The following is a 27,944-nucleotide window of genomic DNA, read 5'->3' on the forward strand; positions in this document are numbered from 1 at the left end:
TGATCTTGGCTATTCCGGAAGGATTGAGCTTAGCTGTTCAAACGTTGATTCTCGTAAAGAGGAGTCCAAACACTAGCATGAATTACTTTTTCTAACGTCACATCGGCATGTGAGAGTGGTCCTCCTAGCTAGAGGGCCTCCGACCGATGCTGCCGAGGGGCCGTGAGGTTGATGAACTCCGGTGTTCTCCACCACTTGCCGGAACCGGGGCTCTGGAATTTCCTGGAGCCGGGGGTTTTGGCGACTGGAGCCACTCGTGGCGACCACAAGAAGAAGCGGCCAGGCAAGACGGGTCCAAGGCCGGGATAAGGTGAGCGCCCGCCGCGATTGGTTCACCTGTGACCACCGTCGCGCCACGTGCCATGTACGGTATATTTCAACAGGCAGCCTGGTTCCAAAGCCGCCCGATTCACCCGTTCGTCTCCCCGCGATCTCACCTCGGTCACACACACGCGCAAGCTGCCGCCCATACACTCAGACACACACGTCCACGCGTTTCCTCCTCCACGCTTGTTGGAGGTACCTCGCCGGCGCAGCAAGCTCCGATCAGGTGCGTACGCTGGTGCTCACTGCTCCGTCCGATTAGCTCGTCGCCGGTGATCACGCGGCCGGTGAAGTTTCATATGAGCTGACGCAGGTGGAGTGTGATTGTGTGTAGTGGGTGCAGGATGCCGTCGGTTTCGAGAGCCGTGTGCCTGCAGAGGCCGAGCACGAGCGGCGGCAGGAGGAACGGGGAGGCGGCCCGATCGGCGGCGGCGCCGAGAGCCCGGCACGCGAAGCCGAAGGTGATCCGCTCGGGATCGGGCTCGGCTCGGGGCCAGCATTGCTCGCCGGTCAGAGCAGTGGCGGCGCCGATACCTGCGACGAAGAAGGTATGTGAACAGCTCGCGACTCGTGTGTGCCACTAGATCGTTATCGCTTCCGGTTGACTTGTGCGGGCCACGTTGCTCTTCCATCAGTCGATTGACGTTCGTAGTTCCGTATGATATCACACGGACTTCAGTGACTGTTACCCAGGTTCTTGAGTATAGCTTGCCAAGTCGAAGATGCACGATGAAGTAGAGTCGGAAATCGAAAAACGAGTTGGCCAAAAGCCCAAATATAATGTAGTCTACCGATCGCGCCTTTCGCCTCGCCGGAGCTAAAAGCCTACGGCTGGCCTTTCAGACAGACATGAACGCCTCCAGATTGAGCTTAACAGAGGCAGTGTTTCTTTTTTATGCAAATTAAAAGTGAACGGCGATGGAACACTACTCCACTATATGCCCTCGTTTTCATTGCGTGGTGTTGCAACGAGTGGAAATAATGGAGAAACTGAGAAAAGAGGGAGTTGTTCTGCGCTTCCAAATGGATGAATCATAACGTATAAAGAAGGCTGTGACTAATTTTTAGTCGTCCTCAAAGTGATCTCATTTCATAATTTTGTAATACATGAACCATTTTTTTGGTAACAACTAACTTAGGATTTAAAAATCTTAGCTGCAACACGACTTGCAACGGAACATATCAATGTTAGTTGCAACTCGATTTGCAACTAAAAAATCCCAGTTGCAACTAAAAAATACTGAGTTGCGACCCCATTACAACTGAAAATCTTAGTTGCAACTCCACTTACAACTTATGGAATGCACAAACGCAATGCAAATATGTTGGTCACGAACTTAACTAAGCACTAAGTGAAATCTCAGCTAGTTGAGAAATAGTAATACCGTATAAAGAAATGGTGTGTTGTGTGTCTCAATCGATTCAAAAGTCTCAATCCATTTAGATATGTAAATATTCTGTTTTGCACTTTTATTAAACTGAAATTACACCACCGTTACACCACCGAAACTAGGAAAATCATCTCACTACAGAAAACAATATCTTTGCCAGGTATCTAAAATACCCGTGAAGGACTAAAAACACCCGGCGAAGACTTCACCATGTACAACACTCGCTAAAGATGACACGGCAAAGACCTGGCCGGCGAAGAATCTTCGCCGGGTGTTTTCATGTAGTGTCTATTTCCTCCATCCACAAATAAATGATTCAGATTTATTTAAATTTACATGTATCTACATACTAAAACGCGTCTAATAAAATACATACATATATAGACAAATCAATCTAAGGCACGGATAGAGTAAATGGGTTGAGATATAGGATACCCGTTAAAGAAACGTGTGCTGAAGCCCTGCTAGTCAACTTGGGGCCAACTACTGTTGCCCTTCATCCCCAACTTTTAGATCATAAACGGCCCATTGGGCCTACCGTCTATCAATCTGGCCTGCCATTGACAGTATGCCGATCATCAGGGAAATAACAGAACAAAATGTAGGAATCTTGCTTCGGTTGTAGGAACACAAACCAAGTCGGGGGTCGGAAATTCAATTCGGCTCCCGGGTGCGTATGCTCCCTCTACCAACAAAACATATTTCGAAGTGTGGAAAAATTTTGATAAAAAATTCTACATGTACATCTCCATAATATATGGGTATGCATCAAGTTTCACGAAAAAATTAAAATTTTTGTGGCCTATGTAAAAAAGAGAAAACTTATCCTGTGAAAAGCATCGTTTTCAGCACTTAATTTTATCTTTTTTACACACGTCACTTCATAAGTTCATTTGTTATGAAACAATTTTGTAAGCGCGTAGCACGTGAAGATGTATGTGCAAATTTTTCGTTTCATTTTTAAAAAATTTAAAATATGTGTAAGATGCATTTCAAAATATAGGGATCATATGCTCCCATGTTCCAAAACACCACTCCCGGAGTTCTAACATTTGAAGTACATATATACGTAGTAAGATAGAAACTGCTGAGATTGTACACATGGAGGCCGAGCTCAATGGAGCTTTTTATCTTTGAAATTCGAAAGTCATATTTGCATGTTCTAAAAAATTCTGAAAAAAGTACGATACTGTGTCCTAAAAGCGTGCAAAATCCTACTCTGAAATTCTTTCTATTCTTGGTTCTACAAAAAAATATTAAAATCTGACAAATTTGTAGTTTTAAAATGTGCACTATTTCTACAATCAGATATACACTTTTGACATTTTTACGAAGCCTCAAATTTAGAGAGTTTCGTATTGATATTTCCCATGCTTGAAGTATACATCATGGACTACAAGCATACATGTTTTTAGAATTTTCTGAAACTTTAGAATATAATATTCACATATTGAAAATAAAAGGCTCCCTAAAGTTTGGCTTCCATTTTTTTTTTTTGAAACGAAGGCAAAAGCTTTGCCTCATCTATTAATTAAGCAGAAAGTGCACAGTTTTTAGGAGAAAACCGGGCGAAAACCATACAAGACACCACGGGTCAAGCCCACACTCGCCACGCCACGAGGACAAGCCCACTCTAACCCACCACTGATACAAGCGGACGACACACTCGCCAAGACAACCTTGCCTTCCAACCAAGCCGAAGAGAAGACGTCGAGCCTACTATGAGAGGAGCAGACACGGGACACTCCAACATAGCTGAAGAAGACAAACCTCTCAAGGAACTGCGCCAAATCGAACTTGTCGCCCTTGCGACACAAGGTCGATGTCCTCAACACTGCCAAGTGATGACCCACAAGTATAGGGGATCGCGATAGTCTTCGAGGGTAGTATAACCCAAATTTATTGATTCGACACAAGGGGAGGTAAAGAATACTTATAAGCCTTAACAACTGAGTTGTCAATTCAGCTGTACCTGGAAAAGCACTAGCAACAGGGGTGATGTGAAAGTAACAGTAATATGAGAGCAGTAGTAACAGAATACAAAGAGGCGTAATAGCAATATGAGAGCGATGACACGAGAAGATAGTTGATACTACTTCCAATGACATGTAGAACGAGTATATAATGATGAGAGATGGACCGGGGTTCCCAGCGATCTACACTAGTGGTAACTCTCCAATAAGTGACAAGTGTTGGGTGAACAAATTACAGTTGGGCAATTGATAGGAATCAAAGCATTAAGATAGAACATCAGGCTTATTAATTATGTAGGCATGTTTTCCGTATATAGTCGTACGTGCTCGCAATGAGAAACTTGCACAACATCTTTTGTCCTACCAGCCGGTGGCAGCCGGGCCTCAAGGGAAACTACTGGATATTAAGGTACTCCTTTTAATAGAGTACCGGAGCAAAGCATTAACACACCGTGAAAACATGTGATCCTCACATCACTACCATCCCCTCCGGTTGTCCCGATTTCTGTCACTTCGGGGCCATTGGTTCCGGACAGTGACATGTGCATACAACTTGTAGATACAATCTAAGCAACAATATAGAGCTCAAATCTAAGATCATGCCACTCGGGCCCTAGTGACAAGCATTAAGAATAACAAGATTGCAGCAACAATAACTTCACAAACTTTATAGATAGACTAATCATAATGTATCATCCATCGGATCCCAACAAACGCAACACCGATTACATCAGATGAATCTCAATCATGTAAGGCAGCTCATGAGACCATTGTATTGAAGTACATGGGGGAGAGTATACCGACATAGCTATCGCTAGAACCCGTAGTCCATGGGGGAACTACTCACGGAGCATGGCGGAGGCGGTGGCGTTGATGGAGATGGCTTCCGGGGCACTTCCCCGTTCCGTGAGGGTGCCGAACAGAGTTCTGTCCCCGAATTGAGTTTCGCGATGGCGGCGCGCCCGGAGTCTTTCTGGAGTTTCGTCAATTGGTACGGTGTTTTTAGGTCGAAAGGGGTTTTATAGGCGAAGAGGCGGCGCAGGGGGCACTGGGGCGCCACACCATAGGGTGGTGCGGGCCTGTGCCAGGCCGCGCCGCCTTATGGTCCGGTGGCCCTCTCGGCCCCTCTCCGACTCCTCTTCGGTGTTCTGGATGCTTCCGGAAAAATAGGAGGTTTGGCGTTGATTTCGTCCAATTCCGAGAATATTGCCCGAACAGCCTTTCGGAACCAAAACAACAGAAAACAGAACCGGCACCGTGGCATCTCGTTAATAGGTTAGTTCCGAAAATGCATGAAATCATCATAAAGTGCAAGCAAAACATGTAAGTATTGTCATAAAACAAGCATGGAACGACAGAAATTATGGATACGTCGGGGACGTATCGCATCCCCAAGCTTAGTTCTGCTCGTCCGAGCAGTAAACGATAAAAAGAATAATTTCTGTAGTGACATGCTACTTACATAACCTTGATCATACTATTACAAAGCATATGAAATGAATGAAGTGACTCAAGGCAATGATCTATAGTTGCTAACAAGTAGATAACATATAGCAAAACTTTTCATAAAGAGTACTTTCAAGACAAGCATCAAAAGATTGCACAAGAGTTAACTCATAAAGCAATAGATTCAAAGTAAAGGCATCGAAGCAACACAAAGGAAGATATAAGTTTCAGCGGTTGCTTTCAACTTTCAACATGCATATCTCATGGATAATTGTCAATACAAAGTAATATGATGAATGCAAATATGCAAGTATGTAAGAATCAATGCACAGTTAACACAAGTGTTTGCTTCTAAGGTGGGAGGAAATGGGTAAACTGACTCAACATAAAGTAAAAGAATGGTCCTTCAAAGAGGAAAGCATCGATTGCTATATTTGTGCTAGAGCTTTGGTTTTGAAAACATATAGAGAGCATAAAAAGTAAAATTTTGAGAGGTGTTTGTTGTTGTCAACGAATGGTAATGGGTACACTAACTACCTCGCCAACCGGACTTTCAAGAGCGGCTCCCATGAATTATTGCATATTTATTTGGCACTCCTTCCAACCTTTCTTTCACAAGCCATGGCTAACCGAATCCTCGGGTGCCTGCCAACAATCTCATACCATGAAGGAGTGCCTTTTTATTTTTATTGATGATGACACTCCCCCCAACCTTTGCTTACACAAGCCATGGCTAACCGAATCCTTCGGGTGCCGTCCAACAATCACAAACCATGGAGGAGTGTCTATTTTTGTTAATTAATTTGGGACTGGGAATCCCATTGCCAGCTCTTTTTGCAAAATTATTGGATAAGCGGGTGAAGCCACTAGTCCATATGAGAGTCCGTCAAAAGTAAATGACAAGGTTGAAAGCTAAACACCACATACTTCCTCATGAGCTATAAAACATTGACACAAATCAGAGGTGATAAATTTTGAATTGTTTAAAGGTAGCACTCAAGCAATTTACTTTGGAATGGCAGGAAATACCACATAGTAGGTAGGTATAGTGGACACAATTGGCATAGTGGTTGGCTCAAGGGTTTTGGATGCATGAGAAGTATTCCCTCTCGATACAAGGCTTAGGCTAGCAAGGTTGTTTGAAGCAAACACAAGTATGAACCGGTACAGCAAAACTTACATAAGAACATATCGCAAGCATTATAATACTCTACACTGTCTTCCTTGTTGCTCAAACACTTTTACCAGAAAATATCTAGACCTTAAGAGAGATCAATTATGCAAACCAATTTTAACAAGCTTTACGGTAGTTCTCCACTAATAGGTTTAAACTACATGCAAAAACTTATGATCTACTTGAGAGCTCAAAACAATTGCCAAGTGTCAAATTATCCAATACATACGAGGCATTTTCTTCTTCCAACCAAATAAAGATAAGTATTGTAGCTTCCAACTTTTATCATTGAACATTAAAAGTAAAACGAAGAACAAGTGTTCATATGAAAAAGCGGAGCGTGTATCTCTCCCAATCAAGGATTGCTAGGATCCGAATTTATTCAAACAAAAACAAAAATAAAAGCACACAGACGCTCCAAGTAAAGCACATATGATGTGACTGAATAAAAATATAGTTTCAGGGGAGGAAACCTGATAAGTTGATGAAGAAGGGGATGCCTTGGGCATCCCCAAGCTTAGACGCTTGAGTCTTCTTGAAATATGCAGGGATGAACCACGGGGGCATCCCCAAGCTTAGACTTTTCACTCTTCTTGATCATATATCATCCTCCTCTCTTGACCCTTGAAAACTTCCTTCACAACAAACTTCTCATAAACTTCATTAGAGGGGTTAGTACTCAAAAAATTTGAATCCACCTTGGTCCTGTAGTGGCACATTGCAAGAACTCAATAAAACATTAGCTACAGCTCTCTACATCTAGAAAAGCTCGCTTAAAGTCCGCAAGAGACAATGCAAAAAACAGAGACAGAATCTGCCAAAACAGAACAGCCAGTAAAGACGAATTTTAATAAAATACTTACGTTGCTCAAATCAGAAAACTCAAAACTAATGAAAGTTGCATACATATCTGAGGAACACGCACGTAAATTGGCATAATTTTCTGATTTTTCTACAGAGGAAACAGCCCAGATTCGTGACAGATAGAAATCTGTTTCTGCGCAGAAATCCAAATTTAGTATCAACCTTCGATTAGAGGCTTCACTTGGCACAACAAAAAACAAAACTAAGATAAGGAGAGGTTGCTACAGTAGTAAACAACTTCCAAGACACAAATATAAAACAAAGTACTGTAGCAAAATAACACATGGGTTATCTCCCAAGAAGTTACTTTCTTTATAGCCATTAAGATGGGCTCAAATAGCTTTGATGATGCACTCGCAAGAAATAGTATTGGAAGCAAAAGAGAGCATCAAGAAGCAAATTCAAAACACATTTAAGTCTAACATGCTTCCTATGCATAGGAATCTTGTAAATAAACAAGTTCATGAAAAGCAAAGTAACAAGCATAGGAAGATAGAACAAGTGTAACTTCAAAAATTTCAGCACATAGAGAGGTGTTTTAGTACCATACAAATTTCTACAACCATATTTTCCTCTCTCATAATAATTTTCAGTAGCTTCATGAACAAACTCAACAATATAACTATCACATGCATCATACTTTCCATGATTTCCAAACACATAATTTTTATCAAGTTCAAGAATAGTGGAATTAAAACTTTCAAACTTACTTTTATTAATAATATAACAAGGTAGTTGATCAATCTCAAGAGATATGGGACTCCTAGATAAAGTCATGAACTCTCCAATCCCATTTTCATTAGTAGTACAATTAATATTATCAAGTAACATAGGACCATCATCTAAAGCTTTATCATAAACATTTGCTAAGCAAAATTCTTTAGTACCATGCATTTCGACATCAGGCACAAACAAAGCATTATCATAAGATTTATCAAAGTAGCATGGATTATCATAGATAACAGTAGCATAATCATTCTCACAAGTATTACTCATAGGTACTATTTCAAGAGAATCCACAGGAACATAACATTCAACCTCTTCCGGTGAGCATGGAGGACAATCAAATAGTGTAAGAGATAAAGAGTTACTCTCATTAGAAGGTTGACATGGGTAGCTAATCCATTCTTCCTCCTTTTGTTCGTCGCTCTCCTCTTCTTTTTCATCCAATGAGCTTTCAGGTTCATCAATTTCCTCCTCTTTTTCATCCAATGAGCTTTCTTCTTCCACCGGTTCCTGCAAATTGTGAGTGCATTCTTGTGCATTAATGTGTCTCTCTTTATAATCACGGATATAAGGATTCCTACTGTAGCATTCTATGCAAGAATTAAGGATAGTAGAGACATAATCTTTAAGGTCCTTACAAACAACACAAGTTTCATAATTCTCAACCAAGAAGGATTCTATCTCGGAGGCTCCCATAAATAAGACAAATTGTTCTACCTCTTCGAACCCATAATGAATATAGCAATTCCGATTATAGCTCTTAATAAAATATTCCTCACTAAAGCCACATTGAAATTTAAGATGTTTAGTGTCCTGTTGAGAACAACAGTTTATATCATGGCATTTAAGCAAGATTTTAGCGATTGTATTCAGTTTTTCTATCATAGCACTCATTATTTTACCAGTTCTTGATTCTCTATAACAATTATAACATTCCATAAGCTCCAGGTAGGTTGTTGGTTCTCCCATAATAGCAGTTTTTAATTTTTTGGTTTTTCAAATTTTTATGGATTTTTGGGTATATGAGACAAATAAAACAAGACAAAAATAAACTAGACAAAAGTAAACTAAGCAAAATAAAACAAGACAGAAATAAACTAAACACAAATAAACTAGACAAAAGTAAACTAAGAAAAACAAAATAAAATAAAATAAAAGCAGAGAGAGAGGTAGAGTGTACTCCCCAGGTGAACTTATGAGTAGAGCTATGCCTCCCCGGCAACGGCGCCAGAAAACAGTCTTGATGACCCACAAGTATAGGGGATCGCGATAGTCTTCGAGGGTAGTATAACCCAAATTTATTGATTCGACACAAGGGGAGGTAAAGAATACTTATAAGCCTTAACAACTGAGTTGTCAATTCAAATTGCACTGGAAAAGCACTAGCAACAGGGGTGATGTGAAAGTAACAGTAATATGAGAGCAAAGAGTAACAAGAATACAAAGCAGCAGTAATAGCAATATGAGAGCGATGACACGAGAAGATAGTTGATACTACTTCCAATGACATGTAGAACGAGTATATAATGATGAGAGATGGACCGGGGTTCCCAGCGATCTACACTAGTGGTAACTCTCCAATAAGTGACAAGTGTTGGGTGAACAAATTACAGTTGGGCAATTGATAGGAATCAAAGCATTAAGATAGAACATCAGGCTTATTAATTATGTAGGCATGTTTTCCGTATATAGTCGTACGTGCTCGCAATGAGAAACTTGCACAACATCTTTTGTCCTACCAGCCGGTGGCAGCCGGGCCTCAAGGGAAACTACTGGATATTAAGGTACTCCTTTTAATAGAGTACCGGAGCAAAGCATTAACACACCGTGAAAACATGTGATCCTCACATCACTACCATCCCCTCCGTTGTCCCGATTTCGTCACTTCTGGGCCATTGGTTCCTGGACAGTGACATGTGCATACAACTTGTAGATACAATCTAAGCAACAATATAGAGCTCAAATCTAAGATCATGCCACTCGGGCCCTAGTGACAAGCATTAAGAATAACAAGATTGCAGCAACAATAACTTCACAAACTTTATAGATAGACTAATCATAATGTATCATCCATCGGATCCCAACAAACACAACACCGATTACATCAGATGAATCTCAATCATGTAAGGCAGCTCATGAGACCATTGTATTGAAGTACATGGGGGAGAGTATACCGACATAGCTACTGCTAGAACCCGTAGTCCATGGGGGAACTACTCACGGAGCATGGCGGAGGCGGTGGCGTTGATGGAGATGGCTTCCGGGGGCACTTCCCCGTTCCGGCAGGGTGCCGGAACAGAGTTCTGTCCCCCGAATTGGAGTTTCGCGATGGCGGCGGCGCCCCTGGAGTCTTTCTGGAGTTTCGTCAATTGGTACGGTATTTTTAGGTCGAAAGGGGTTTTATAGGCGAAGAGGCGGCGCAGGGGGGCACCTGGGGGCGCCACACCATAGGGTGGCGCGGGCCCAGGCCAGGCCGCGCCGCCTTATGGTCTGGTGGCCCTCTGGCCCCTCTCCGACTCCTCTTCGGTGTTCTGGATGCTTCCGGGAAAAATAGGAGGTTTGGCGTTGATTTCGTCCAATTCCGAGAATATTGCCCGAACAGCCTTTCTGGAACCAAAAACAGCAGAAAACAGGAACTGGCACTGTGGCATCTCGTTAATAGGTTAGTTCCGGAAAATGCATGAAATCATCATAAAGTGCAAGCAAAACATGTAAGTATTGTCATAAAACAAGCATGGAACGACAGAAATTATGGATACGTCGGGGACGTATCACCAAGCTCTCGGGGCCGCCGCCCCGACATCCAACTAACCCACCACGCCCGGCGCAGAGACCACCAACACCACCTTCCGGGACCGCCATCCCGACATACCGCCGCTCACACTCGGAGCCACGACGCCGCACGACTCGGCAGCCCGCAGCCCAAGCTGCACAAAGCACACCGCTCGCAGACCACGGCCGCCGCACCAACATCCGGGGCCGCCGCCCCGACATAAACGTCAAACTGCCTCCTCTGAGGCACGTCGACCGAGCCGACAACCTCGCCGCCCTAGCGACACAAGATTGTCACCCAAGCGATGCAAGCAACTGCTCCACCCCATGAAGCTTCTGCCCGCAACGGATCCCGAGGCCGCCGCCTCGACGCACAACCACCGTCCAGGGCCGCTGCCCTGGCGTCCACCAACCCCAAAACAAGAGAAACCACAAAAGCGTGCGAGCCTCAACCGCGACAAGAGATCGGGTGTCCAAGGCAACGCCTCCAAGGAGGAAGCGGCGAGGGGACGTCGCCGTTGCCCGCTCTGGTGGATCCGGAGCTTGGGTTTTCACCCGGAGCACCCACGACCTCACGGTAGGATAGGCGGGGGCTTCACAGCAGCGCCTCCAACAAGGTATAGCAACACCACGGGTGTTGCCGCTGCCTGCCCCGACCGAGACCGAAGCAAGGTTTTCACCCGAAGCTCCCGCACCCACCGATCGTCGGCCGGACCAAAGTCCGGCAGGCCCGGCAGCCATGACCACCAGGCCTCCCCTCAAGCGGGTGAAACTGCACGCCAAGCAGAACCTCTTCTTCGACCACCAACAACAGCTCTCCAGCACCTCCAAGATCTGGACCGCATCCAGCACCGCGCCGCCGCACCTGGGGACTGCCACCCCTGCTTCCCACGGCCACCAACCGCGCCACCAGGCCGCCGACGCCGCACCACGGAGCGCCACTCAGCCGCAGCTCCCCCGGAGCCGGATCCGCGCCGGACCAGATTCCGGCCACCACGAGGTCCACGGCGAACTCGCCCCGAGGCCGCCGCCCGGCGCACCGCGACGCCTCTGCGCAGCACGCGCCCGCGGACGACGCCAGCGCCGCGCGCGTCTCCACCCACGCCTCCACGGCGAGATCCCGCCCGACGCCTTTGGCGGCGAGGCGCCCGCCGCCACCGCGGCGACGGCCAGCGGCAGCGGCGGCGAAGAGGGGCGAGCTGAGGGGAGCCCCGGCGGCGGCGGCGGCTAGGGTTCCCCGAGCCGCCCCGTGCTTCCAGTTGGAGTTTGTGAGAAACTGCTGCATAACTTGCAATGTTAGAGACTGACAACCATATTGCTCTGCGGTAAGAAAAGTATAGGGAATTTATTTTTGCAGCGAGAGGCGTATAGGCAGCGCTTTGCTACTCGGATTGCAACCCAAGCCCATGGTATTACCCAAACCAGAAAACAAGGATAACTTTCCCCCACGGAAAGAGCTAAGGTCCTTCCCATGTTACAAGAGAAGAACAGAACAAAATGTAAGAATCTTCTTTTTACTGTAAGAATCTTTGTTCAATAGGGAGTTAGGGACACAAAAACTGCCATAATTTCGTTTGATAAAGTTGAAATAAGGCAAACTGCCTGAATAACTCACTTGTAGACAGTAGAGTGCTACTAAACATTTTGCTGTGCAACTGGATAAGACAAGTAAATATTCTCTTGTTGCACACAGAGACATAAAGACAGTTATATGCTATTCGGATGGCACCCATGGTTTCACCAAAACCGGGGAAAACAGGCTTAACTTGGCTCAGGCAAAGAGCTAATTTCCCTCCATGGTTCAATACATCAGGAATGTGAAAGGAATCGGGCCAGGAATCCATGGTTAGACAGGGCCAAATGCATTTTGGCAATCTAGCAATTTGCTTGAGCCATCATGCATGACCATCAGGCAAGTGTCCAAGGTTGTGATCACGCAAGTAAAACCAAGAATTATGTGGCCTAGTACAAGACACCACATCTCCCGAAGAAAAAAGTACAAGAAACCACGGGCGATTTGACAACAGCAGCCAATTAGCCCCAGGGTTTAGCAGTGAATGCATGAATGTCATTCATTCCTGTTGCCGAGATTTATTTCAGCTGGGAGCATCACTAGAAAACCCACATATATGGGTGCACGTGCATATGCAGAAGCAGAAGCATATTTCCAGCAACTGTCTGTTCCTATGGTGCTTATTTTACTGGTAAAATGCAACCGGGTGTTATAGGGCCTGTTTGTCTCAAAGAAAATAATAGGAACTTTGTAGGATTTAATTACTTAGTAATTATTTTGATAGAGTTTGTTCGTTTGTAGGATTTAAAACCATAGGATCTCTTCAATGGTCTACTTCCCATGCTATTCATTAGAAATTCTTTCTTAGATCCAACCTCATGGAAAAAAATCTTAGTCTCTATAACAGCTATGGCAAACACATAATCCTTCAACAAATTATTGTGTTTTCTTGCAACTTAACAAAATAAAAATGTATTAAAATTGCATGTGTCTTACATTTTTTTGAAAGAAATACGGTAGGGGATGCCCCTACAGTGATTTTTTTAAATAATAAGAACCCAAATTTACGTCCCTGGAGACTTGAACCTGGGTGACTGGGTTGTACATCCACTTAGCTCTTTAGATAAAACAGCGCTAGATCCTAAATCTAGAAAAGCATGATGTGTCTCTTTGTCTATAGCAAAATTAATATCTTGGGGATCCAAGCACCCCCAAGCTTAGGTGGTATCATAGCTTCATTGTTGTATCTTTCTATCTTTTTCTTTGATAACATAATTAGCAGTATAAGAGCCAAACCCAGCTTCATGAACATTAATAGTAGGATCTTTTTAGAAAACTTTTCAAGAATAGCAATAAGTTCATGCAAGCTACATTTATCAAGATCTAGTAATGGATCTCTTAATTCACTAAACATTTTTATTTCTTCAATTTTTTATCATTTGCAAGCATAAGTGTTTCTTCTTCCTCCATAGCCTTAAGAGTCTTCCAAGATTTGTCTATTGCCTCTTGCACATATTTGATAGTTTCTTCATGATTCTTTTGTTGTAGGAGATTCTTAAAAGACAAAACTTCTTGTGTTAAGAGATCCACTTTCTCATTTGAAGCATCTTGTCTTTCAAATTTTGCTATGAATTCTTTGTTTAATTCTTTTTGAGTGGATATAAAAGATCTAATGGTGTTTTCTAATTCACTGGAGTTGTTATTACCACTAGTATATTTATTGGGCTCATAAGGGGGCCGACTATGGGTGTTATTGAAGTTGTTCCCATAACCTTTATTGCCAAAGCTACATTCATATATGATTTATCATATCATGCCAATTTATTCCTATGTTTTAGAAATCTATTGAACCAAACCAGCTTTTACTGCAGACCATCCACCCAAAAAACCATCTGATGGAGATAGCTAGGCAATATATTTCAACACCCCAACTTATGTATAGGATGCCTTATATGTGAATCGGTGTAGCCTACAATTATTTTTACTTAATAGTGCTTTTTCATCTTGCTCAAGTACCATATTAAATTGATGCACCAGTTATTTTACCATTGTCCTAACTGGTGAGAAAGATTTATACTCTCTGATTACAATTATATTGCAATCTGGTTTAGTCAAAGTCAAATTTTATAAAGTTTGACTAAATATTGAGAGAAAATATCAAAATCTACAAAACCTAGAGTATACAAAACCTATAGTATTAGAATCGTCTTAAACTATATTTTTATATTATGAACCTTTGGTATTGTGGTGTTTGATATTTTTTCTATACTTTTAATCAAATTTGAAAAAGTTTGACTTTGATTAAACCTAGATCGCGAACTAAATAGAAACGGAGCGAGTAATTTGAACAATTAGTTCTTAGCATGAGTAGTGTGAGAAATATAGAACCCTAGAATTTGTGTGTTGTATTGCAATAACCCTCATGGGGTATATATAGAGGTACATGACTTGGAGGCTAAGATATCTAATGACTTGGGATACAAGAAGATCCTAGTCTATCTCTAATTATACACGTACTCTAACATTCCCCCTCGGTCGTAGGACCTCTATATTGGCTACGATCAGAAGGCAGAATTGGAGTGGTGGACTACAGCCTGCAGAATGCGTTCTTGCTCCTCAAATTACCGCATGGTCTCTTCTCGGGAAAGACGCACCCAGAACGCGTTGGGTTTGCCAGAGCTACCTAGGTCGGCATCCGCATTTGCCTATCCCCTCCTGGCAGCACTTTCAGGCGTTGGTGCCCTTGTACCGCTCTGTCACCCATGTTGAGCCGGTGGACGGCGCTTCCATCTCAGTGTGGTTCGACTCCTGGCCCCCTTTGGTCCCCTCGCCGCTAGCCTTTCGGCCGCTTTCTGTCACTGCCTCTGTCCCGACGCGACCTTGCCCGAGATAGCTGGGAGTGGCTCCCACGTGTTCATTCCCGTCTCCGCATCTTTGAGCAGGCAGAGCCTGAGCTTTCATGCCTGAGGGCTACTCATCATAGTCGACGTGTCGACCTCTTGGGCCCTCAGATGATTTTCAAACCAGTGATATCTACCGCGCACTCCACACATCTGGATGCATCGTGCCGCACCAGGACAAGAACTGGGAGAAGTTTGCGCCTCAAGAGGTGGGTGTGTGTTCTGCTAGATTCTCTGCATTGGTAGGAGTAGGTCGCGTGCCCACCTGTTCCGACTCGGGTGTGTGTCGTCCCCTCCATGCCCTGGACAACTAGACGACATTTAACACTTGTTCATCTGTTGCCCTCGCTTGCACGCGATGTGGCATCAGTCTGCCCCGAGCATGCACCTTCCCCCGGATGCAGACATCAGCGTGTTGTTGTCTAGGGCTCTAATCACCTCCCTCGCATGCACCCCTCGGTGCTCAACACAGTATCACCCGCCCTCTTGTGGTCCTTGTGGAAATCTCAGAACCGCATGAAGTTTGATCTTTGATGGTGGCCATATGACCGTTGCCGCGTCGTCTCTTTTTGTGATGGGTCATCTATGCCTTTAGGTCGTTCGTGCCCCGTGACGGGTGGACCTTACCATTTTACGGGCATTCATTGATGGCGCGCCTTAACTCCTCACCTGTATGTTATCTACTCGCTCTCCTTCTCCTCCGTGTAAAAACCCTGGGGCGGTACGCCGCTACCATGTAGCTCCCTTTTATGAAATGAAAAGGAGACCGCGTCCAGGTGGGCGATTCCCTCCTCTAGAGATAAGATCGTGATGCACGAGATCTCGTTGGTTTTGCAACTCTAAATTTCAAGTTGAAAATTTTGCACTTGACGCCGTGGAAATGAACAAGTTTGAATTGGCCGATGGCTGGCTGGCTGGCTGGGCTGGGTGGCGTGTGCTGCTGCTGCTGCTGCTGCCTTGCGGACCGGCCGGCGGACGGTGGTTGTAGCGTGCGTGACAGCACGAAACCGCGGCGGCGTACGGTACGTGCCGATACTATCCTCTCCGGTCCGTCCTGGCCACCATTCCTTCATGTGCGACGCACTCTGCTCCAGCTCGTCGTGCCTTATCTTCGTTTGACCTTCGGTCTTCGACTCCATCTGTATGTAGAGAAGACGTGCGTGCTTTTTCTACGCAGGACACGTACGCGCGCGCGTGCAGTAATTAACAACGAATCAAGCACGTTTTTCAGGGCGAGGTAACCTATTTTTAAAAGGAGCATGGTGAAGATGAATTGGATTAACACCGTCAAACCCAGCACCAACTCACACACTAAAACCTCTCCAGAAAACTCTAGGACTAAGCCTACTCTCGCTCTAGTCGAAATATAAGCACTTTTAGGAAGCTACGGACACAAGTACAATTCATCTACGAACCCTGAAATCATACCAACCGAATGTTTGAAATGTCATTATTCACTTTTCCCAATTAATTCCCAAACAAGGAGATCCGTGTAGTAGCTTGTCAACTCATGTCGTGGTCACTAGTAGATGGTCGCTGACGGCATGTAAACTCTTCAGAAAAAAATGCAGAGATCAGGGGAGCGCGTGTAGCTGAGCTTGCGAATCCATCCTCTGACGCGCACCCAACCCATCCTGCCACGACCGACGCCGCTATCCCTTCTCCCCGCGTGGGCATGCTCATCGAGCTTGGCCGTTGACAGTTTCACACCTTGATCGAGCTGGTGCCAACTTACAAGTGACGTGGACCTTATATCGGGGGATGATACATTTTTCACAACACATTTTTTCTTCCGACGATGTTATAACCGTGAAAAAGTTTAACAATATTTTGAAAAAGTTGATGCTACACAAAATTATGGTGAAGCAATAAAAAAGTTCCGCCGCAAATTCATTTGCAACAGAAATCGCCGGCGCCTAAAAGAACATGTGTTTACAGACCCGGGCAAGCATAAAACTCGTAGGAAACGTCCAAGAAACTCTGCAACAATTTCCTTTCACAACAAAACTCATACGCCCTTGTTACAGTTTGAAATTATGCAAGAATTATTTTAAAAACTCCACGAATTTATGGTGGTTTTTCTTTTGAAATTTACTCTCCTAGGCCCACACCAAGAGTGTGAGTAAACATCCCTGAAGCGTAGCGTGTGGAAGGAGACCGTGCAGCATGGGCGGGCACAGGATATGTACAATGGGTATTCAAATTTAGGCAAAAGAAAATCAATCGCAGGCTCAGCCTCGTTGTGCTGCTGAATCGAACTTCCAGCTGAAGTGTTGGAGCCCTGACGAGGCTAGCACCAGAGCGATCTACTACTGTTGTAGGTACAAAAGGTTTATTGTACATGCTATTGGCAAGAAAGACAGCCAAATTGGTTCACCTCAGCACGCTGAATACCATGTAATTTTTCCTGGCCGAATATAATGGGTATTCACATGAATACCCATGAATAAGCTTGTGCCCGCCACTGCCGTGCAGCGCAGAACACGTCGCCCTCTAAGGCTGGTGCCAACGCAGGTTGTAAGGCGGGCGGTATCGCCCGCGACGGGGCGATAGCGGGGCGAGAGGGCGGCGAGATGGCAGCGCGGGGCGATGGATCCACCGCCCGGCGGTAGCGCCCGCTACCGCCCGGAGGCTAGCACCAGAGGGAGGCGAGAGCGGGGCGAGAAGGGAGCGAGAGCGGGAGCGGCGCGCTGGCGGGTGGGGGCGGTAGCGGGGGCGAGAGCGGGTGGCGCGATCTGATTCGTCCACGTTAGCTAGCCGTTGGGTGATGTGGAGGAGAGAGAAGTGAGAGTTGGGACTATAGCCCGTGCACTGGTACCGTGGGGTGAGAGTGAGGTGAGAGTGGGGTGAGAGTGAGGGTAAAAGCTGACGTGGCGAGGCTATAACTTGTGATGCATTGGCACCAGCCTAAGACGCCACTTCGAATGTCCGCGCAAGGAAAACATCTATTTTAAACCCTTGAGTCTAAATTCATGTTGTTTGCACCCTGAACTTGTGAATCCCGGTCAAAATTAAACCTTGGAACTATTTGGCATCGGGAAAGCAATGGTCCTAGCTGGGATTACATGCTACTCTCACCGATGGTAGGATCCACATTCCATATTCATCTTCTTCCCCGATTACATCCTCCATTCACTCCCAATCAATGTCAAGCATGCCTCCCCGAGATGACTTTGCGACAACAAATATGAAACGAGGGGAGTAATTTTTTTACTCAATGTTTTCATGTGTATAATTGAGCACATTGAAAACCATGAAACTATTGAGACGTCATCATATATTGCGTATTTCACGGCCACCAGACAAGAAGTATTTTCCTTGCAGCATATGAGAAAACAAAAAAAAAAAAAAGCGGGCAAGCAGCGTGCAAGCCCAAGCAAGCGAGGCCAACTCAACGCAGGAGTGGCACGGCAAGGCTAACGCGGCGGCGCATCAGCGGGACGACACAAATTTATCTACTAGAAGTAGACGTCATAAATTCTAGATTTGTATTTCTATACAGTAAAATATGACTAGATACATGCATGTTTAGATAATTTTACGACAAGTAATTCAGAATATAGTGCTTTACATCACTAGCTAGCTTTGCACTCGACCAGCCGGCCCCTCCCTGGGCTGCTCCGTCCCCCGCACGCGCCAATCTTTCGATGACGTCTTATCAGAGCGCCACGCCACTTCACGGCGCCACCGCCCCCCACCCTCCCTCGTACGTTGCTATAAATAGAGCATTGCTCAGCTCCATGAGCATCCAACAACAAGCTCATCATCATCAGCGTTCGTCGTCACTGGTTTGTAACTTTGCATTGCGCTAATGGCTCCTGCTCAATGCGTTCCGTTGCAGCGGGTGTTCCACTTCGGCAAGGGCAAGAGCGAGGGCAACAAGGCCATGAAGGAACTGGTAACTGATCCGTAATCTTGTTCATGAGAAGCTTCATTTAGTTATTCCCCATTGTATGTAGCTCGATCGATAATTTTATATGCTTGTATATGTTGGTGTGCAGCTGGGGGGCAAGGGCGCGAACTTGGCGGAGATGGCGAGCATCGGGCTGTCGGTGCCGCCGGGGTTCACGGTGTCGACGGAGGCGTGCGAGCAGTACCAGGCGGCGGGGCGGGCGCTGCCGCCGGGGCTGTGGGAGGAGACCCTGGAGGGCCTGCGGTGGGTGGAGGAGTACATGGGCGCCACCCTCGGCGACCCGGCACGGCCGCTCCTCCTCTCCGTCCGGTCCGGCGCCGCCGTGTCCATGCCCGGGATGATGGACACGGTGCTCAACCTGGGCCTCAACGACGAGGTGGCGGCGGGGCTGGCGGCCAAGAGCGGCGACCGCTTCGCCTACGACTCCTACCGACGCTTCCTCGACATGTTCGGCAACGTGGTCAGTACTCGATCTATACTACTGCAGTACACACTTGGCTCTGAATTGCTAATTACTTGAGCTGATTAAGCTCGATCCGTCGTATACCATGCACGTGGACTGGTTGCTTGCCCTGCTGGGCATGGTAATGGTAATTTGCGTGCATCGACCAAACGTTGATACTTGATGTGGGAGCGACGGATACTTAGGTTTGACACCGGTTGCGTCGCCCAGACGGTGGCTGCTGCCGCGGCTGTTGCTTTCTCAACGTGATGACAAAGGTGTTTTTGCGCCTTTTTGTGTTGCTTGCGAGGTATCCTTGGAGTACTTAACTGGTAAAAAATGATTACTGGGCTAAGTACTCTTGCCCTCTTGGCCAGTAGAATACGCGCGGGTTTATGTTTTAAAAAAGAATACGCGAAGATTCTCCAAAAGAAAAAGTAGAATACGCGTGGTTCGTGATATATTTCTGTCTAAGTATATATACCGCGAACAAATAGAATACGGAATAAAAAAAAGGAAAGCTAGTTGCGTAATAATTTAGAAAAAGGACACCAATTATTTTCTTGAAAAGAGAAACGAATTACTGATGCAGACCTGTGTATTTATATTCTTTAAAAATATTATTAGTCCTCCTATTTGCAAACACATTCAGTCGTGGGATATATGAAAGGAATTACCGATGAAGACGACCTGTGTTACAATTTGACACTATTGGTTCACTCTGATAAGACAGGAAAAGAGGAAGGAGAAACTTCCTTCTTTAGCCCAGCATGTTCATTTGTCATGAAAAGATATACGAGTATTTATATTCTTTTAAAATTTTAAACAATTAAAAGCAGTTTGTTGGGCTGACGGAAAACATGACAAAAAAACTGCTCCAACAGAGTTGATAGATGACATATCTGCGTTATCTATCTTGTTTGTCCTGGAGGTTTCAACAAATTTTCCAAAGTTGGTGTTGTCCGCTAGCTCTCGAGTGAAGCCATAGTTCAATGATACTAGTACTACCATGTCACTCCATGTTTCAGTCACCCCCGTCCTCAGAAGCGATCCGACATGCCGAATTTCGAATGACCACTGAGTTCTAAGTTTCGACAGTGTAATTTCAAAACTCGGAGGGTTCAAATCTTGTGCTTTTTTTGCGAATCATTCAAATCTTGAGGTGAAATCACCAACGTAGTAGCTCTGAATCGGCCCGGTCGGTCCCTGACAGGCTGACACCTTCGACACCGTCACGGGTCGCCCTGGTCCGGTCGGCCCTCAAGTCGAACCATCCTCTCTCGATGCTTACCCAATGTCCACCGACGACTGCACTTCACCAGTTCACCGACGAGTGCGCCGGGCGGCCGCCGGCGGTGCCCGCGCGGGGGAGGTCACCCCACGCCTGCGCGCCTCGTGGAGGCCGGAGCTCGACCCCGATGGCTAGATCGGTTTCGATTTCCCTGGCCGCGACGCCCTGGTAAAAGACGAAATACTGTACTTAATCGTTAGGAACGAATATATTTTATTTTAGCACAATACTGTGGGTCGATAACAGCCAGTAGCTTGGGTTTGACAAATTCCAGTCACTCATAATCTGACATTTGGGTTTGCATTGCATTTTCTGGTGTGTCTTCTTCGCTAAATACTACTGTAGTAGGTTATTCTGTACGAAGAGATTGGGCATTTGGGCGAAGGTTTATTCTGTAGTACTCTGTACGAAACCATCAACTGGCAAGGTCATTGTTTACATTGTTTCTTAGGAGCACATTTCCTTTTTATCAGGTCATGGACATCCCTCATGCACTTTTTGAAGAGAAACTGGAAGCCATGAAATCAGCCAAAGGGGTGCACAATGACACCGACCTGACTGCCAGTGACCTCAGGGAGCTAGTGGGTCAGTACAAGAATGTCTACGTTGAGGCCAAAGGAGAAGAATTCCCCTCAGGTTTGTCCATAATGTTCCACCCTGTTTTTATTATCTGAAGTCCGTACCTTGAAACTGAATTTGTGCTTTTTTCGCATTGTTGATATGCCTATATGCTGTTTCTTGTCTTGGCATAGATCCAAAGAAGCAATTGCAGTTAGCAGTGCTCGCTGTGTTCAACTCGTGGGACAGCCCGAGAGCGAACAAGTATAGAAGCATTAACCAGATCACCGGACTGAAGGGCACCGCCGTAAATGTCCAGTGCATGGTGTTTGGCAACATGGGGAACACCTCTGGCACTGGTGTCCTCTTCACTAGGAACCCTAGCACCGGAGAGAAAAAGCTTTATGGCGAGTTCCTTGTGAATGCTCAGGTATGGCACATTCTGATTTCTCCTCTGTGCTTCTGAATTCTAGCTGTTGTGCTTTGCATGTGCACATACTGGATGAGTGGCATGTTGGACAGTCTTGCCAAGCTACATTGCGTAGGCATGATGACATGATTTATGGTTACTGCACACAGTTGAAGAGCTTTTCTTATGCAGGGTGAAGATGTTGTTGCTGGGATCAGAACCCCAGAAGATCTTGATGCCATGAGGGATCACATGCCGGAGGCCTATGTGGAGCTTGTTGAAAACTGCGAAATACTAGAAGGCCACTATAAAGATATGATGGTATGCTATTCTAGTTCATTTTGTATTCCACTCTTTCATTGTCAGTGTGATATGTCCCCTTCTGTACTTGTGAGTTGGAAAGAACTACTTAACCCAAAGATTTGCCGGAAGCCCCTGCAATGGGCCTGTCACTGTTGTAATTTTAAGCAACTTGGCTTTGATCCCTAATACGACAAAACTAATTTTGAAACATCATGAAAAACTTAGCGAACTAGTTAGTTTATGTGATGATATCAGCATGATCTTTTCATATATTCAAGCACCATCGCAGTGATTTCTTTGATAACTTGACTGCATGAGTGCTCTTTGATCATGATCCTGCTCTCAATATGTTTCAGAAAAAATATTAATTTGCATCTCTACTATTTTCATGGTGAGTGACTTGTATTTTCCATATGTAATGCAGGATATCGAATTTACAGTTCAAGAAAATAGGCTCTGGATGCTCCAGTGCAGAGGAGGAAAGCGCACGGGCAAGGGCGCTGTCAAGATTGCTGTAGACATGGTTAATGAGGCTCTTGTTAATCGCAATACAGCGATTAAGATGGTAGAACCAGGTCACCTGGACCAGCTTCTTCATCCACAGGTATAAAATAATCAACACCTCTAATATCCTAACAAATTTTCTGCTCTTTCAGCATTTATTTGAATTACTTATTTATGTTACACAAGACTACATCGCTTGCATGCTGAGAATGCATTGTTAACCATTGAAGATATTAGAATCATTAAGCCTATGTTTTCTAACATACAACTGAACTCTGATGTATATGTATAATTACATTCTTTATATCAAAATTCGACTTTGTCTTTTTTTCTCATATGGGATCAACTTCCGTATCACTTTTTTAACATGCAAATTCAAACTCAGTCACTTGTATTGATATCGATAACTTTATTTTGACACGCTCATTTGAGATTCACTTAACAACTGATAGTGGCAATACATTGACACGTTTATTATCCTTATTGTTACGAAAACAGTTTGCGAACCCTGGGGCTGCTTCATACAAAGGCAAGGTTATTACCACAGGCTTACCAGCATCACCTGGGGCTGCTGTGGGCCAAATTGTATTTACCGCTGAAGATGCTGAAGCATGGCATGCCCAAGGGAAATCTGCTATTCTGGTATTCACATTTTCTTTTTATCCTCCTTTTCATGGCAAGTGGTCTCCTTCATTTTATTTCATTTTTAGTTGGACCTGTGCTTCGGTTGTTTTGTCCAAGATTTTCTGTTAATCGTCTTTGGGAGATCTTCTTATCTCATGTTTCTTGTTAGAATAGTTGATTGAAGGGTTTCTTATAGGAAATTTCAATTACTGACAACTTTTTTTTTTGACTGCACATGAAAGTGTCTGCATTGTAATTTAGAGTTTTTCCTGATATATTTTTGAACTTTCTGAATGTAAAGGTGAGGACAGAGACCAGCCCAGAGGATGTTGGTGGCATGCATGCAGCAGCTGGAATTCTTACAGCAAGAGGCGGTATGACTTCTCATGCTGCTGTTGTAGCGCGTGGTTGGGGCAAATGTTGTGTGTCAGGGTGTTCAAGCATCCGTGTAAATGAAACTGAAAAGGTGATTGAACTTGATGCTGAATATATCCAAGAAATGCTTTGTTAGACACAATGCTTCTTTCCAGCCTAAAATTCGTAATAAAATCATGATAAGCTTATGCTCATCATTTTGTTTTATAGAGTTGCTTACTTTGTTCATTCTTTACTCACAGGTGGTAACAATTGAAGACAAGGTGCTCTATGAGGGTGACTGGCTATCACTCAATGGATCAACCGGTGATGTGATCCTTGGCAAACAGCCACTTTCCCCACCAGCCCTTAGCCCTGACTTGGAAACTTTCATGTCCTGGGTTGATGAAGTTAGGCAGCTCAAGGTAAATTTCTTAGAAATAAAAGAACAAGAAATGCCTCAACATGAAATTAACTATAAATGGCATCAGTTTTGTTATCGGGTCATCTCAAAGCATTACACAAGTTTCAACAAAAAAATCCTTATTATGCGCTTCGTGTTTTAGGTTATGGCTAATGCCGATACCCCTGGGGATGCATTGGCAGCAAGAAAAAATGGGGCAGAAGGAATTGGACTCTGTCGGACAGAACATATGGTGGGTGTTAACTTCTTAGTTACTGTTTGCTTTCTGTTTTGTTAGGATACTTAATATCTTACCTTTATTCTTTTGCTGTAGCCCAACAGTTCAAAGTGAACTTTATGGAAGCAAGTCTACTCTCCTTGACAATAAAAAAAGTTTCATGTTCTTAATGTCTTTTGCAGTTCTTTGCTTCTGATGAGAGGATTAAGACTGTGAGGCAGATGATTATGGCTCCAACTGTTGAACTGAGGCAGAAAGCACTAGATCGTCTTCTGCCTTATCAGAGGTCTGATTTTGAAGGCATTTTCCGCGCTATGGATGGTATGTGAAGATTTTCTACATATTTGTATATTTGTTTTGTCTAAATGGATCAGGTGCACTCGAGTCTCGAGAGAGTTCATTTTACATGAACTGGCCTACTTTCTTAAGTAAGCGAGCATTGACTATCGAATGTTATCATTAAACACAAAAGGTAGATAAAGTTGGGATATTAGGATGCAAATTACTTTCATAAGAATAAGGTATTATTTGTCATTAATCATTCAGGTTAAGATATAAAGTTCTGCCTGACTTGTCCAGTCCCTTACAGGAGTGGTATTAGGTATATGAATAATATGATCCATGTAAATGAATTTGAAAAAAAACAATTACCATGGATTGGCAAATCATAGAGCGTTAGTTAAAACTACATCTTTTGAAAGGGAATCCAGAAAACAGTTTTGTCACACAGAACCGTCTGAACATCAGTGTTTACATTTCAGGTCTTCCGGTGACTATTCGACTCCTGGACCCTCCACTTCATGAGTTCCTTCCAGAAGGGAACGTCGAGGATATTGTGCGGGAGCTATGTTCTGAAACCGGAGCCGCTGAGGATGATGTCCTTGCAAGGATGGAGAAACTTTCAGAAGTAAATCCAATGCTTGGTTTCCGTGGTTGCAGGTTGGTGTTTTTGCCTTGTTGTTTGTTTAGTTATTATAAAGAGATTGGATTATCCATTAATTCATCAGAATATAAATCCATTTTTTCCGGCTAAACAGAATATATCCATTCGTGTAATCTTTTCATAGCTTATTCACTTTTGAATCACGTTATTTTCATGTTCATTTACATGACTGTTCTCCTCTGTCTTATTAGTAATATCTTTATTTCCCCTTTACTAAGGTTGGCACTGCTGATATTTCAGGCTTGGTATATCATATCCTGAATTAACAGAAATGCAAGCCCGAGCCATTTTCGAAGCTGCTATAGCCATGACTAACCAGGGTATTCAGGTTTTTCCAGAGATAATGATTCCTCTGGTTGGAACACCTCAGGCATGTCTTCTATTCCTGCATATTTTATTGCTGATGTGTAGTGTACATGCACATTGAATGCTGTTGAAAATGTCATATACAGTGAATGAGAAAATTGGGTAAAACATTTTATGCCGGTGTAATTTCAAAATTATGTGCGGTCATACAAATATACAACACATTTTTACGGAAATGTTGACTTCACCTAGAAATTGGACAGTTACATTTCTCTTGAAATGCACTTGGTTTTGTTGTTGTAATGTGATCCGCCACTTGATTTTGTTCCAGACATTTGACATTTGACTTTGCCAGGAATTGGGCCATCAAGTGGCTCTTATCCGCCAAATTGCCAACAAAGTTTTCACCAGTATGGGGAAAACCATTGGCTACAAAGTTGGGACTATGATAGAAATTCCTAGGGCAGCTCTCGTGGCAGATGAGGTAAACAGCTGATGATAGCTCCATTCTTTCCATGAAAAAACCGTAACCTATGGCTTATTACTGTTCAGCATGTAGACCAAATAATACATGCACTGATTATGGTAACTCTCAACGTTACCAAGGTTGATGAGAGTTTTCCAAGTGCAAAGAATAAGTTTATCAAAAATTATCAAGGGAAGCTACACATGTCCCTGTTCCTTGAAAGCTATATGGCCTGACATCGTCATGTTGGTTGACAGATAGCAGAGCAGGCCGAGTTCTTCTCTTTTGGAACAAATGACCTCACGCAGATGACGTTTGGTTACAGCAGGGATGATGTAGGAAAGTTCCTCCCCATCTATCTCGCTCAGGGTATCCTCCAGCATGACCCCTTTGAGGTAAATTTGTTACAACCGGGACCATAGCCAACTTCAGCTTTAAGTAGCACTCGTATTTTTCATCATTTACAGACTTGGAACAACTCACATATTTACTCATTCTGCATGTTCTTCTCTTATTTTTTTTATGTATAAGCACAATCATATCATATTGTACTTATAAATTTACCTCTGATGAATTATATATACCAGGTGCTTGATCAAAGAGGAGTGGGGGAGCTGGTTAAGATTGCTACCGAGAGGGGTCGCAAAGCGAGGCCTAATTTGAAGGTCAGTATTGCACTGGAGGACACTGCAAGTGCTGCGCAATTTATCTATAGTTCATTTGGCTGATTGGTTGTTTCCAAACAGGTGGGCATCTGCGGCGAACATGGTGGAGAGCCATCTTCAGTTGCTTTCTTTGCAAAGGCTGGGCTGGATTATGTTTCTTGCTCCCCTTTCAGGTTGGCCGAGATGATCGAAACTCTGAAGATTAGTACTAGCCTGACACCATATATCTCACTTAACATTTTGACATGGAACTTGTTGGCAGGGTCCCAATCGCTAGGCTAGCTGCAGCTCAGGTGCTCGTCTGAGTGGTGCCTCCTCATGGTACCGGATCACCAGCTGTTGGTGCATCCGGATGGTGAAGAAAAATAATACATAGCCAGTGACTGGTGGAAACTCTGCTGCCTGACGAAGGCCAACGTATATATGTAGTCTGCGCTTGTAAGCCTGAAGTGGGTGGTCGTATGCATTTCCCTTGAACTGTCATGGTAATGTAACCAAACAGCGATGATGACGAATAGAGATCGAATAAAATGTGTTGATTGCCTGTGCTATCAGCCCAGGATGATACTTTTACGGTACCTTTTACCACCTCTAGAAAGGGAGAGGTATGATTTAAGTCAACGGTCAGGATTAAGCTACTTAAATTAGGCCCGGCAACCCAGTTAGCCATAGATAATAGAAAAAAACTAAAAACAGCATTATTGAGCCAGGCCCCCGGCCCCCGGCCCAGCTTCTGCATCAAGAGCACACTACGTACACAATCGCTGCCATGGATCGACACACGTTCTGCATCTGGTGCCACCCCTGCAGCCACCAGATCGCCGGCGAGCTCCGCCGCCACCAGCTCTGTCCCGTCTTGCGTCGCGGACAAACTCCGCCGCCACCAGCTCCCCCCATCGTGAGGGCGAGCGCCACCGCCATCTGGTGCCACTCCTGCCGCCACCCCGTCGTGCTTTGCGGATGAGCTCAGCCGCCACCAGCTCTGCCCCGTCGTGCGTCGCGGTCGAGCGCCGCCTCATCAGGCTGGCCCTATCGTGCGTCGCGGTCGAGCGCCGCCTCCATCACGCTGCCAGTAGGTCGACGCCGTCGCAACAATGAGAGGATCTTTGAACTCAAGGAGCTTCTACAGGCATCTCAAAGCCCCAGTCACGGTGAACTTCAGTTCCCGTGCGATGTTAAGTCATTGATCTAAATTAGTACCAACCTGTTGTTCAATCACAACATATGTCTGAGTGAGAAAGCTATGCTATTTCTATATATAAAATGATAGTTACATATAAAGAAGGATAACTGTTATTTTGGTCAACCATTGTGAAATCTGCTACAAGCCTTGAATTCAAGTTATGGACACTAACGTCCCATATGATAAATTTCATTTGAGTACGTTCAGTCTAGTATCATAAGAGTTAACCTTATATTGGCAAACTTTGTCCAACTATGTT

The 27,944-nt window shown here is 44.5% G+C and overlaps 1 protein-coding gene across 2 annotated transcripts; it reads left to right on the forward strand.

Moving 5' to 3' along the window:
- The first annotated feature begins 397 nt into the window (after nt 1-397).
- LOC127314555 (pyruvate, phosphate dikinase 2) lies at nt 398-27,069 on the forward strand. Of its 2 annotated transcripts, none has more exons than XM_051345055.1 (20): nt 398-550; nt 668-872; nt 18,925-18,981; nt 19,085-19,456; nt 21,203-21,365; nt 21,482-21,717; nt 21,889-22,017; nt 22,424-22,603; nt 23,002-23,145; nt 23,429-23,593; nt 23,745-23,906; nt 24,048-24,137; nt 24,305-24,443; nt 24,884-25,061; nt 25,306-25,435; nt 25,727-25,855; nt 26,095-26,232; nt 26,425-26,502; nt 26,584-26,675; nt 26,765-27,069. In XM_051345055.1, the coding sequence occupies exons 2-20, from the start codon at nt 669-671 to the stop codon at nt 26,805-26,807; spliced, it is 2,829 nt and encodes a 942-aa protein (XP_051201015.1). In that variant the 5' UTR covers nt 398-550; nt 668; the 3' UTR covers nt 26,808-27,069. The 2 variants fall into 2 exon arrangements, with proteins under 2 accessions (XP_051201015.1, XP_051201010.1); XM_051345050.2 differs by having other exon boundaries at nt 404-550; nt 659-872.
- The last annotated feature ends 875 nt before the right edge of the window (nt 27,070-27,944 follow it).

Source organism: Lolium perenne, chromosome 1 (assembly GCF_019359855.2).
Source record: "Lolium perenne isolate Kyuss_39 chromosome 1, Kyuss_2.0, whole genome shotgun sequence".
Lineage (NCBI taxonomy): Eukaryota > Viridiplantae > Streptophyta > Magnoliopsida > Poales > Poaceae > Lolium > Lolium perenne.

Excerpts from the sequence above, each read along its gene's own strand:
- LOC127314555 (XM_051345055.1), top strand. The coding sequence starts at position 669 with ATGCCGTCGGTTTCGAGAGCCGTGTGCCTGCAGAGGCCGAGCACGAGC. Across the intron at positions 22,018-22,423 it reads GCCACTATAAAGATATGATG|GATATCGAATTTACAGTTCA; the intron begins GTATGCTATTCT and ends TATGTAATGCAG. Across the intron at positions 23,594-23,744 it reads GTGTAAATGAAACTGAAAAG|GTGGTAACAATTGAAGACAA; the intron begins GTGATTGAACTT and ends CTTTACTCACAG.